General features: G+C 38.2%; 2 protein-coding genes across 2 annotated transcripts in view; one reads left to right on the top strand and one right to left on the bottom strand.

Moving 5' to 3' along the window:
• LOC128866050 (cartilage oligomeric matrix protein-like) overlaps positions 1–13,722 on the top strand; it is a 111,956-nt gene that overhangs the window by 10,178 nt on the left and 88,056 nt on the right. The window lies entirely within an intron of this gene.
• LOC128867141 (jerky protein homolog-like) lies at positions 8,478–9,203 on the bottom strand. Its single transcript, XM_054108239.1, has one exon. It carries the CDS (start codon positions 9,201–9,203, stop codon positions 8,478–8,480), a length of 726 nt encoding a protein of 241 aa, XP_053964214.1.

Genomic DNA, 13,722 nt, shown 5'->3' with positions numbered 1-13,722 from the left:
TACGACCCATTTTATCGTATGGTTCGGTAGTTTGGTGGAAAGCTCTAGGGAGAGAGTACAATACCAAATTACTCAGCAGAATACAAAGATCAGCCTGTGCAATAACGGTCGGTGCAATCAGATCATGTCCTCGAGAGGCTCTCAATGCACTGACACACGTTATTCCAATAGACCTACATATAAAGAAGACGGCAACCATGAGTGCATTTAGGTTAAATGAAGCGGGTCGCTGGAAAAGAAAAACTTATGGTCACGCTAGTCTATTATTGCGACAAACTCAGTTAACCTCGGTGAGGACTGACTACATCGTCCCGATGGTAACGTTCAATAGGAATTTTGCCACACTCTTTCCATCTAAGAAATAATGGAATAAGGGATTCTCTCTACACAACTTCGATACCACAGTCTATACAGATGTCAGTAAAATGGATTGTGGTGTTGGAGCTGGTATATATTCTCATAGACTTGGAATTGAAAAATCTGTGCGTCTCCCTAATACCAGCACCGTCTTCCAAACGGAAGTACTAGCAATTGGGGAAGCCTGTAGGTTACTAATCGCAGATTTCTCTTTTAAGGGCAATATCGCTATTCTTTCGGATAGCCAAGCCGCAATCCAGGCGCTGGACGCGACTATAACAACCTCTAAAGTGGTGGAGCAAAGTAGGAACAGCCTCACCAACTTGAGTGAAAACCATAGAGTAACCTTAATTTGGGTCCCGGGACACCGGAATATAGAAGGTAACGAAAAAGCTGATGAACTGGCAAGAGGGGGATCTGCCATGAATAGCGCTCTTGCAGTACCAGTATTCACTCCACTAGGTGCGGTCAAGAATGCAATTTCCCTAAAATACCTTCGAATTGCAGATTGTAGATGGAGATACCAGACGAAATGCAAAATTAGCAGAACGTTATGGCCCACCTACAACCTCAAGCAATCGTTGACATTAATAAACATGAAACGACAGGACATCTGTAGACTTACGGCAGTCATAACTGGCTTCTGGTCTATCGGAGAACAAGCCGCCAAAATGGGCATCCCTCATAACACATACTGTCATAGTTGTAAACAACCGGAGAAAAAAGAAACAATCTTCCATTTCCTCTGTGAATGCCCTGCCCTATGGAAGGACAGAATGTTAACCCTGGGCAAACCGCTGTTCGAGAGTCTCGAGCAACTATCTGGCTTAGACGTCAACAACCTAATAAGGTTCCTAAACCGCACAGACTGGATATAGTCTTGCTGCAAATAACTATTAAACAATTTGGTAACGAGGATGTGGCATCAAAATGGTGCGGAAGCGCTAGTTGGATTCTGGATGAATCACCACTCTAACCAACCAACCAACCAAGCAGCCGCCTCTCAGGAGCGGTTTAGATTAAGCTCACTATTTATCTGCGTGTTTATGGCGTTAAGTGCTGTGGTAGTACTGTGCACTTTCAGGAAATCACGCTTATGTGTGGCTGGGAGCGGACAAAAAACTGATACTTTGAAAACTGAAAAAGTCCATTCACCTGTCCACTATTCATCACGTGCGCTTGCCCTCATAATTTATGACTTGTCATATTTTATGGCCATTAATAAAAACGTACTCAAAGTCATATAAAACTGACAAGGCTGCTGATATTTGTTGGCCTCACATTTCGAGCTATTGATATCTGACAACGGCGGCGCTATTAATTAGTATTCCATAAATAAAAGAAAAATAAAAACTGAGACGATGCGATGCTGGCGCTGTGTTGTATTATAAGTTTATGGGATAATTAAAATGTTATGTAAATCGTTATGCAAAAAAAAAAAAAAAATTAAAATAAAAACTAAAAATTTTAAAATAAAAATTAGAAAAAAATTATTTATGATACAAATAAAAGTAAAATATATAGAGTGGACTTGTGCGTGACTGACAATCGGTTGGTCTCGCCTGGGACGGGATATATAAAGTGAAGTTTTATTTTTTTTTTTTAATAAAGAGTTTTTCTAAAGCTATCTGACGTTCGGAGAAGACATAAAACTGTGGGTTTCTCCATTTGTAGCAGAACATCAGGATACATCAACCACAAATTTCAGGAGAAGCTCTACCACATACTTGGAAAAGGATGTATGCGCCAAGATGATATGATAGATATGTGTGTGTGTAGTTTTTAATATCCATAAAAAGGTCCATAAAAAAGTTCAAGTACATATTCATGTAAATAAAAGTTTAAATACTTCCCATTTTTAATTTCAAATGTTGATACCACCATTCAGACGAAGTCAAAACGTAGTGATTAGCTTAGGGAGAGCGAGGGAAACAAAGACAGTGGGAATGATATCTGAGCTTCTGGGTGAGCTCCTTCACGTGTTTACAGGGTGAAAGATATGAAGTGTTACCTATTCAAAACACCATAACTTTTTAGTGTGAAATTAGTTTTTATTAATTTGAAAGACAAAATTATTCAAAAATGATTACAATTTTAACATATATTGACTTTAGCTCGGTATGACCACCTTTTGCCTTGACTATAGCCTTCAAACGGTCAAAAAATGAGTTGCATGCTGCACGAATGTGATTCTGAGATATTTTGGCCCATTCTCGTATAATCGCTTTTTTCAGCGCATCCATACTGACATATTTTTTAGTTTCACCTTGCTCTCCAAAATGGACCAGATGGAATAGTCCACCGGATTTGCATCTGGCGTTTTCGACAGCCATTGTGTGGACAAAATGAAGTGTGGAACATGATTTTTTAACCATTCTTGGTTCACACGAGCTTTATGAGACGGTGGCGAGTCCTGTTGGAACGTCTATAGTCTACGACCGAAATGTTTGCGTGTCCACGGCTCTAAAGCAGCTTCTAAAATATTTTCCGGATAATAAGTCGCATTCACTTGACACCAGGCTCGATAGAAACGATTGGAGAGCATCCATCAGCGGTCACTGCGGCCCAAACCATTACTTGCGATGGGAAATTGCTTCGAGTGGCCATACGTAGGCTCATATTCTCGTATGAGCGTTTGGTCAAGTGAACACGATCGTTTTGAGTGTTTATGAACTGCTCTTTTGGGAAATTTTTTTCATCAGAAAACACAATGTTAGGAAATTCGCCACGTACGTGCAAGCGCAACAACTGCTTTGCTCTTTCGCATCGAACTTTTTTTTGCTGTGGCGAAAGATCGTGTGCTTTTTGGAACTTGTAAGCCTTGACCTTGAACTCATTTTTCAATATGCATCGAATGCTGTCTTGCGATATTTTCAGTTCTTTGGCCATTTTTCTTCCACTTCTACGTGGTTTTTTTTGGTCCCCCTCCATAGCGTTTTGCTATGCGACCAGTATCATTGTAACGTTTTATAGTGCGATACGCAAACATTTTATTCACTTTGAGGTGACTGAGCTCACGAACAATGGCTGGTTGTGATTTTCCAACCAAATATAACGCAATCACACTATTACGTTTGAATTCCATCACAGAAAAAAAATTCAACAAGACTGAGACGCAAATGCTTTTGATGGCTTATAAACAATGTATTGAACTGATATTAGAACAATTTTGACGTTGATGTCGTGAGCTGTTTTACAGATACAACCAGTGTAAAATTGGTAGCACTTTATATCGTTTACCCGTATTTATTGGAGCTGTATATTAGATTGGGGAAGAAGTTCGATGGCTTGTATTTAAACAAAAAACAATATTTATATCTACTATATGTTAATCATTTATACGTATATTCGCCGTTGCTGTTTGCAACCTCTTCCCACCTCTCGACCAATTTGTTGATGCCGTAATGATGCGACATAAGGTTCGGGACTCGATTTTGATGTAATATACTCGTATTTAGGGAGAACACTTGTAATAGGCGTTGTTCTCAGGGGTATAGCACGATGCAAAAAATGGGGTGAAATGCGTTATTTGAGCTTCAGAATGAGCTCTGGTTGCAAAGTATTCAGTTCGTAAGGTTTGATAACGCACGCCAGTGTGGGGCCTCTTATAACCATTCTTTTCTTAATTTTTATACGCGAGGACATCGTATTCCTTAAATGAAGACTGTCCACTGAAAATAAAAACTAGTATGCAATTTAAAATGCATAAAAACTGATGAGGTAGGTGAAATTATGTAGGTTAGACGAGCAGCTCTCAAATCTAGTTCAATCGATATCTACAGAGAGACATTGCGGTGCTCAGGAAACATTCCATCAGCCCTACATGCCTTAAGTTTTCAGTCCATTTGGATAATCTAATAGCATTTTCAGCAAGCTTGGCTATAAACTAACCAGATACTTGAAGAAGTTTTCCGAAAATTTCGAAAAGTTTTCAAAGAGTAAGAGATTCGCCGGAAGGTTTTTCTGAATGGTTCTATCTCTTCCCGATCTATGCCGCTTCTACAAAAATGGTTAAACGTGATACCAAACATTGGCCAGCATAAGGTGAGAAGCTACATTTTCGTTTTGATAATTTCAATCAGTTCTCTGGTCTTCGTGCACATAAGCGCATGCAACCTAACACATACTTCATACTTTTTTTAATTAGTAACAAAAAATGGCAATGCCTCAATCAATATCTGACACGCTTGTTAATAATTTTTTTCGATCAATTACTTTGTGCCATAAATAATTAGTGGGCACGAAATGGCAAATAAATTAGCTAGGGAAGAGGCTGCCTCCCCATTTATAGGCCCAAAGCTATTTTGTGGCCTTGCAAAGTGTAACTTATCTTTTCTTATTCAGGAAGTAGAGAATATTCAAAGAAGATCACACTGGAACAATCTACTGTGTTTTTCGGTTTATAGCTTTAACCTAAACCGATTTAAAGATTGTTTGACACTAAGTAAGAATAATTTTAGAATTCTAACAAAAATTATAGCAGTAAATTGAATCCTAATCTCACTAACCTGGGAAAATAATAGGACTATGAATAAGTTCGTTTCGGTTTTACAACAGATGGCGTAACTTGATTATTATTCCATCGATCCACATTTCCAAACATTCATTGGAGAGCTACTGTCGTAAGGCACAAACGTCAGTATAAGTTTTTTATTTGAAGCGTAAACAACAATATTTTTACCACACTTGAAAATGTCGAACTTCGTGCCAAATAATGTGTTTTTGCGGGGAATTCTTCTTCATTATTTTAATATGAAGAAAAAAGCAGCCGAAAGTCATCGTATCTTGGTGGAAGTTTATGGTGAGCATGCTCTATCTGAGCGAACGTGCCAGAAGTGGTTTGCACGCTTTAAAAGTGGTGATTTTGGCTTGGAAGACGAAGAACGCGAGGGTGCGCCGCCAAAGTTCATGGATACCGAATTGGAGGAATTGCTCGATCAAGATCCGGCTCAAACGCAAGAAGAGGTTGCAAAAACTTTGGGAGTTGATCAATCAACCATTTCCAAACGTTTAAAAGCCATGGGAATGATCCGAAAGGTAGGCCATTGGGTGCCGTATGAATTGAAGCCAAGAGACGTTGAACGCCGTTTTATGGCATGCGAACAACTGCTTCAACGGCACAAAAGAAAGGGTTTTTTGCATCGAATTGTGACTGGCGATGAAAAGTGGGTCCATTACGACAATCCAAAACGTCGGGCAACGTATGGATACCCTGGCCATGCTTCAACATCGACGTCGGCGCAGAATATTCATGGCCTGAAGGTTATGCTGTGTATCTGGTGGGACCAGCTGGGTGTTGTGTATTATGAGCTACTGAAACCGAATGAAACGATTACGGGGGATGTCTACCGACGACAATTGATGCGTTTGAGCCGAGCACTGCGAGAAAAACGGCCGCAATACGCCGATAGACACGACAAAGTTATTTTGCAACATGACAATGCTCGGCCACATGTTGCACAAGTGGTCAAAACATACTTAGAAACGCTCAAATGGGATGTCCTACCCCACCCGCTGTATAGTCCAGACCTTGCGCCATCCGATTACTATCTCTTCCGATCGATGCAACATGGCCTGGCTGACCAGCACTTCCGTAATTACGATGAAGTCAAAAAATGGATCGATTCGTGGATTGCGGCAAAACCGACCGAATTTTTCACAAAGGGAATCCGTGAATTGCCAGAAAGATGGGAAAAAGTAGTAGTAAGCGATGGACAATATTTTGAATATTAAATTTGTAACCATTTTACGTCAATAAAGTTTCAGATTTCGAAAAAAAACCGCACGAACTTATTCATATTCCATTACTCCAACGGGACTTTCAGGATTTGTGGGAAGGAAGATGAAGCCGTCAAACATGTGCTGGCGTTGTGCCCAGCATTGTTGAATAGAAGAGACAAACACCAGGGTAAACATATTTTACTGGAGGAAATAAATAATTTACTGGAAATAAATCGCAATAGAATAGGACAAAAACTATCATTTATGGAGGAAATTTGGCGCAGCGAAACAGTCTAAATCCATGAATGGATTGATCTCATTTCAAGGAGGACTGGAAATGCTATGTGTATAAATATTCATAATGGTTTCATGGTTTCTCACTATAAAAATTATAAACTTCCTCATAAAATCTTTTTATCTAAGTCCTGGTTAATGCGGCCGTAGCCGAATGGGATGGTGCGCGACTTCCATTACAAAGCGCACAGGCTCGAATCTCCAAACACCAATAAAGGCTGTAAGAGCCAAATAAATATATATAACACATGTGCTGAAAATGTCCGGGCCTAACAAAGAAAACATATTTTTTTGTTAAAAATTAGCTTTATTCATCAACGTAATTTCCATCAAGAACAACGCAATCATTCCAGCACCGCTCTAACATTTCAATATCATTTTTGTAGAACGATTATCTTTGCCTCAGTTCAGTTCAGTTTCAGCGATAACCACTTCATTCGAGCAAAATTTCTTACCGACAAGCACATATTTAGGTCTTCGAACAGCCAGTAGCCGCTGCGAGCCAAACCTAGGGAATACGGTGGATGTGGGAGCATTCGAAGGTCAATTCACGTAGTTTTGCCATTGTTTTGATTGACTTGTGACACGGTGCGTTGTCTCGATGAAAAAAAATTTGCTCAGGCGGTGCTACTTTTGATATCTTTACGATGTCAGCTAACTCACGCAACTTCACTTTTCGATCATTCAAATCGATTTTGTGGATTTTGTTGATGTTTTCTGGTGTTACTGCCTCATTTGAGCGGCCACTGCATTGTGCGTCATTGGCGTCTCTATGACCACTTTTGAAGTCATTAAATCATTGTTTTATTGCTATTTATTGTTTCTTTGCTTGAACGGTGTTTTAGCCACAAGGAAGCAGTGTAAAATTAAAACAGGAAATTCTTTTTGATCCATTGGTTTGAAAATAACAAAAGTAGCGTTACTTTTAGCTCGAGACTCGCGAGCTAATGAATAGCAAATCATGAAACTTTATCAGCTGCCTTTTTAAGGTTAGTACTAATGCAAAACGAGGTGAATTTAATAAGACTCGTGCCATCTATGCATTACACCCGAATGAAATTTTATACAGTACAATTCCTCTTAACCGGTCACCTCGGGACTGCATACCTGGCCGGTTGCCGTTTTGGCCGGTTAATCCGAAGTGTACTTGTATAATATATTGTATACATACATTTAAAAAATGAAGAAGCATTTTTTACATATTTATGTATTTCATATTTACATATGTTAATGAGTTACATTAATAAAATATAAGTGTAATAATTATTTTTTGAAAAAGTCTGTGTTTTTCTTCTGTTTTTTAACCTTCAGTGAATTTCTGAATGCGACATCCTCCATTTTCTAATCACCAAAACGTCTAATGCTGTTGACTCATGTTGCTGCTCAATGTATTTCAATGCAATTTCCATCACATTTTTGGCTTCTTCATGAGAAACTGTTTTCTCCTCTTCAACGTCACTAATCTCATCATCTTCCTCTTGTTCTTTGTTTGCTAAATCCATTATTTCGTCATCATTCAAAAATTCATTTTCAAGGTGTTCGTCACAGTTTATCACTCAATTTTCCACATCTTCTGCCAGTAATGATTCGTTACCCGATAACTTTTGAAGGTCTTGTAAAGTAGATTTGTTTTCTTCTTCTTCAGTCCCTGCAATATTCGAGATCACAATTAGATTCTCAACATCTGGCCAAAGTTTTCTCCAAGACTTAACAAACGTTGAAGAGGGCATTTCTGGAAATGCTGTAGCTAACATATAGGTAACGTCCTTGATATTGAACTTTTTGATTACTTCTAAATGACCTTTGTCTTCACTCTCCGAATGTTGCAGAATTTCAGAAACAAGTTTACGTGTGTATCGTCTTTTTAAGCTTTCGATCACTCCTTGGCCCATTGATTGCACTAACCTTGTCACATTAGGAGGAAGATAAACTAATTTTATGTCATCTACAGTGCAGTCATGAGGATGGGTTGGAGCATTATCTAACACAAGAATTGCTTTAATAGGCAAGTTTACACTTTTTAAATGTTTTTTAACTTTGGAACAAACTCCAAATTAAACCACTCTTTAAACAAGTCTGAATTCATCCAAGCTGATTTTTGTGACTTATAATAAACCGGAAGGGAAGATGGATTTAGCAGACTTGCCAATAACGCAAAGAGGGATTTTATGAGTCCCTGCTGCATTCGAACACACGGCCACTGTAATACGTTCTTTCTTCTTTTTGAAGCCAGAGGCAGACTGTTTATGACTGCCTAGAAAAGTTGTTTCTGGTAACATATTAATGTTTAGCCCGGTCTCGTCCATATTATCGACTTGTTCTGGAGATAATTCCTCTGTTTTAACCATTTCACCAAACTTAGTCTTGAATTCTGTCGCACCAGAAGTATCAGCAGACATTTTTTCTCCACTTACATGTGCGAAATGAGTTCCATGTCGCTTCTTCCATCGATTAAGCCAACCATCACTTGGCACAAAGTCACCTCCAATATTAATCTTCTGGTGGATAGACAAAGCTTTTTCTTTCAAAATTGGGCCGCCAATCGGTGTACCTCTGCGACGTTCCAGAAGAAACCAGATCCACAAAGCTTCATCGACGACCTCGCAAATCGGTTTTTTTCTCGTACAACGGCTATTCAGATTTCTATCAGATTCCATTTTCGAGCAAAACTCCTCAATGGAACGCCTATCTCTTCGCCAGTCATTTACAGTGCTTTTTTCAACATTAAATTCTGCACATATTTTCGCTACGGATTCACCATTATCAATCCGCCTTAGCACTTTTAAACGTGTATGCATCGAAACCATAATTCGTTTGCGCTTTGCATTCATTGTTAAGGAAAGAACTATGCTATGTCCGTACCTACAGGAAAAACAAACCAAATTGATGAAAACGACAAAATCCTATCTAACATCGTTTATAGTTTACTTCGCCGGGATCTCCCCGTAATATCGGGGGAATCCCAGCCGCATCGCCTCGCCAGTGAATTTCTTGGAAAATATTGCATTTAAGTTAAGAGGAATTATACTGTACTTGTAGGTTAATGGAAAAGAGAGAGCATGTGAATCAGTTTCCTGCGCCAATATGACCACAACATCGCTTAATTTTGTGTGATCTTAAAATGTGAAGATAAATTACAATAATATTTTTTTGTATTGTTTTTTTCTCGTATCCGAATTTGTGAAATTTATTTCTACGCACCCTTTTTGGGAAAGGCCCACAATTTTGATTAATTTTAGTTAAAGTAAAATTGAAGAATTGAGGAATTACTTTTCTATATATTTATAAACCAGGCTTGATTGCATCTATTCTCAGCCGGCTGCTAAACAGTGCTATTATTCGCATTCACAGCTTTCTTTCACTTTTTCGCTTTAATATTTTTATAATTTTTTTTTTGGCTCACACACTTCGAAAACTCTGACCAATAGCTTTTTTATGAATGTAATCGCATACAATTCTCTGGGAAATTTGAAAGAAACCAAACGGCGGTATTTAAAGACGATTTCACATTTTTCTATTTTGCTCCTCATACATTTCTTAAACAATTTATTTACACTTATACATATGTATATATATTTACATACATATCTGTCCCAGCAAATGGAATTTACTTAGAGTCCAATGTGGTGCATTCATGTTAATCGTCCCACTACATCCCCTCAGCAACTGCCCCTCTTGTAAAATATAAGTAATGTTCCACTTTCGCGAGGTAATCGATTTTGTAGCCCAAAATGTGTTCCGTTAACTGGCCAAGCACGCAATCATCGATTTAGTTTGTTCATATTTTTTCTTTTAATTTTTTCCACAGATTTAAGTTTTTTATTATTTTTCGGTTTAGCTTTATTTATGAGAAAGATATTAATTTTCCTCGGCCGTTTTTTTTCACAATATTTTACGATTGGTAGTTTGGATTGTTTGTGCGCAATGCGTAGGCGCCAAAATTGTTGCCGCAACATGCAACCATACACATACACATACACACATAGGCATACTCACACTTTGCATGAACACAAACAAGCAGTCGCCTTTGAACGACAACAAACGACGCGGTTCGCTTGCAGGCTGACTAACAAGTTTGCAATGTTTGCTGTGTCGGTTGAACAGTGGTTTGTACTCTTGTAGGTTTTCGTTTTAAATGGTCGGAGGTTCAGCAAACGGATTATAGGCCCAGATATTATTTTAAAAAATTTAAAATTTTTCCAGCTTTTTATTGCTCGAGAATTGCCCATCGTAATGATTCTTACATATTTGCACGTATCGAGTAATTTTTTAAGCTGCATGGGAAATATCGATGACTTTTCTGTTTAGTAAGGTTTGACAAGTCATCATGAATCGTTTAACGCTAGAAAAACACTGCCAAATTGTCGAAATCTTCTTTGAACAAAAAAAAAATGTATCTATTTACGAAGTTCTTAGAGCACTGGCGGCATTATCGGCCTTTATTTATTCTTTCTTACGAGCTGCCGTTACGGTGAATGGAGGGCTCTATCGAGCCATGCTAACTAAATTTTTGTTTCCAATTCGTCAGCTAAACATGGAGGACATTTGACATCGACATCGGCGGCACAACTTGCTATACAGCGCGCATAACAATCCATTTATTGGACTGATAAAGTGGATCATGTAACTCGTTGCCGTGGCAGGCATATGCTAAATTTCATATTCAAAAAATAAGTGCCATGAAATTATCTACTGCAATTAAAAAGGCCGTAAATTTAGTATGAAAAATTACTTTTATTCATTTCAAAGTAAAAAATGTCTGAAAATAATACAAAATTAAGAATCAATTTACTTTCGCTCGATATAACCACGACGAATCGCAAGCTGCCCGAATGTGACTTGCAGATATTTTAGCCCACTCGTGCAGAATGGCTTTTTTCAGCGCCTCGAGACTTGTGGATCTTTCAGTTCGGACCTTGCTCTCCAAAAGGCCCACAGATAATAATCCATCGGATTCGCGTCTGCTGAATTTGAGAGCCATTGTGTGGACGTTTAGAAGTTCGGAACGTTGTTTTTTAGCCATTGTTGGTTCACTCGAGGTGCCGGGTCCTCTTGAAACGTCCATGGTCTGTCGGCAACCTCCAGAATACTTTCTCGATAATATTTCGCATTTACCTTGACACCAGGCTCGATGAAAACAATGGGTATGGGTACGCGCCCATCTGCGGTTACAGCGGCCTGCTGGTGGCCAATCGATGACTCAAATTCTCGTATGAACGGTCGGTCAAATAGACCCTATCGTTTTGGGAGTTTCGAATTGCTCAATTTGAAAAATTTTCTCGGCCGAAAACACAATGTGCGGAAATTGACCGCTTTCGGCAGAGCGATCACCTCCTTCGTTCTCTCAAGTTTGCCTTGTTGTTGCTTTGGTATGAGATCATGCGGCTTTTGGATCTTGTAAGGCTTGACTTTGAGATCATTTTTCAGTATGTTGCGGGTCTTACGGTCAGATGTTTTCAGTTTTTTCGCCATTTGATTGGTACTTCGTCGGGGATTTCGCTCAAGTCGCTTCTTCACTTTTTGAACCATTTCACGTGACGTTGCAGTTGACCACCTTTTGATGACCACCTCCATGACGTGTCGTGATGCCACCAGTATCATTGTAACGCGTAATGGTGCGATAAACAAAAACTTTATTTACTTTAAGGTGCTCGATCTCACGAACAATCGCTGGTTGTGACTTTTAATGCAATCACACTTTTGCGTTTGAAGCCCATTATCGATTTTCCTTTTTTGCGTTTATTCTCGGCAAAATGCGTCCGTGCGCTTGTAAGCAATACTGGTCTGTCATTTACACTTCGAGTGCCGGACCCTGTAGATTAAAATAAAAAAAAAAACGTTCCAAAAATTATTCTGTTTTTTATTATCATTTCTCAAACTCTTAAGAAAACACCCTTGTCATTCAAAAATTTCTGGAGATGCTCCAAAAAGGGGCAAACAAATTTCCAAAAATTTGATTCTTCAAAAGCTGCAAAATAAATTTTGTAAAAACAAACTTTTTTAAATCATCTTTCCTGACAACTTGCGTGTTACGAGTGGCAAGCAAAGAAAGGGGATACACCAAAATTTTGTGAAAACCGAAAAACGTTATCAAGGACTCCGGGGCGAGGCCACGACAGGCAAGTACTGTCGCATTGTAATTCATCATCCAAATGGTACAATAGGATGAAATAATAAATAAATAAAATTACAATTTATTGTGCAAAATAGTAAAAAAAAAATAAATTTAATTCAATTAAAACTACAAGTAATATAATTAACACGCCAATACTACCTTAAATGATGTTTATATATGCAAAAATATCAAAGAGATCAAAGAGATCAAGATTGCATGAAAAATCAACTTATTTAAAGGTTTAGACTTAAGATTTATTAAATTAATTATACAACAGAAGCCAGAAGATTTGCCACTTGACTCTCACTCGTGCTCTCAGAGAGTATTGCCCAACAGTCCGGCATGCACGAACAATGGAGCAACATTTCTCGTTCTCTACGTACCGCCGCTGAACAAGAAATTGGATTCTGGCGAGCGCGAAAAAATAATTGATACGACGAGGAATGTTATGCTGCCGCAGAAAGATGCTACTTATAGAGCCACGCTGCGATCGAGCGCAACACGAGCCATGTGGGATCGCTACCGGGAGCTAATAACCGACAAACGTATCCCAATATGAGAAAGTTTGGATGAATAATACTAAAATATGAAAGACGAAACCACAATAATTTATTTAGGGCAAATTTTTCGGTGCTAATTTGACTTTTAGCTAAGTTTAACTCTTCAAAACTGAGCATTCGAAATTACCTTTATTAGAAAGCAGAGTCAAACTGCAGAGGATTATTACATCACTAAGCATGCACAGTCCGTTGTTATAATTTATAATCAAATATAATACAAATCCAATTTTTTTTTTACTTTTCCTTTGACGCTTCTCCTATGTCTCACAAAAATAATCGAGAAATTATTGAAACTAATGAGAAACACAGAGTTGCATACTGAAAATTATCGTAATAATCCTGGAGTTGCTATTAAATCCCGAATTGCCGAGGGCTTACTTTTGTATGGCTAGTCACCTGTTTTAATTCTGAATTAAGGAAAGAAAACAAAAGCTGCATATGTGGGCATACTAAATATTAGAAAAATTGTCTATAAAACATCCCCAAAACTACATTATAATTAAATTGGGAATAATAATTAATAATATTAATAACAAAAAGTAAGGTGGGCAAAAAGTAAGGTGAATTTGGTTGTAAAATTAAAAAATTTATTTATTCTTGTAAATCAATTTAATCCCCTTCAAAATAATCCCCTCTCGATGAAATACACTTATGCCGACGATTTTTCCAATCCCC

This window comes from Anastrepha ludens, chromosome 6 (assembly GCF_028408465.1).
Source record: "Anastrepha ludens isolate Willacy chromosome 6, idAnaLude1.1, whole genome shotgun sequence".
NCBI classification, from domain to species: domain Eukaryota; kingdom Metazoa; phylum Arthropoda; class Insecta; order Diptera; family Tephritidae; genus Anastrepha; species Anastrepha ludens.
Note: the sequence above shows the minus strand (reverse complement) of the source record. Positions and strands in the feature narration are given on the sequence as shown.

What these genes read in the sequence shown, in the direction of transcription:
- LOC128867141 (XM_054108239.1), bottom strand. Translation starts at nt 9,203, where the DNA reads ATGAATGCAAAGCGCAAACGAATTATGGTTTCGATGCATACACGTTTA.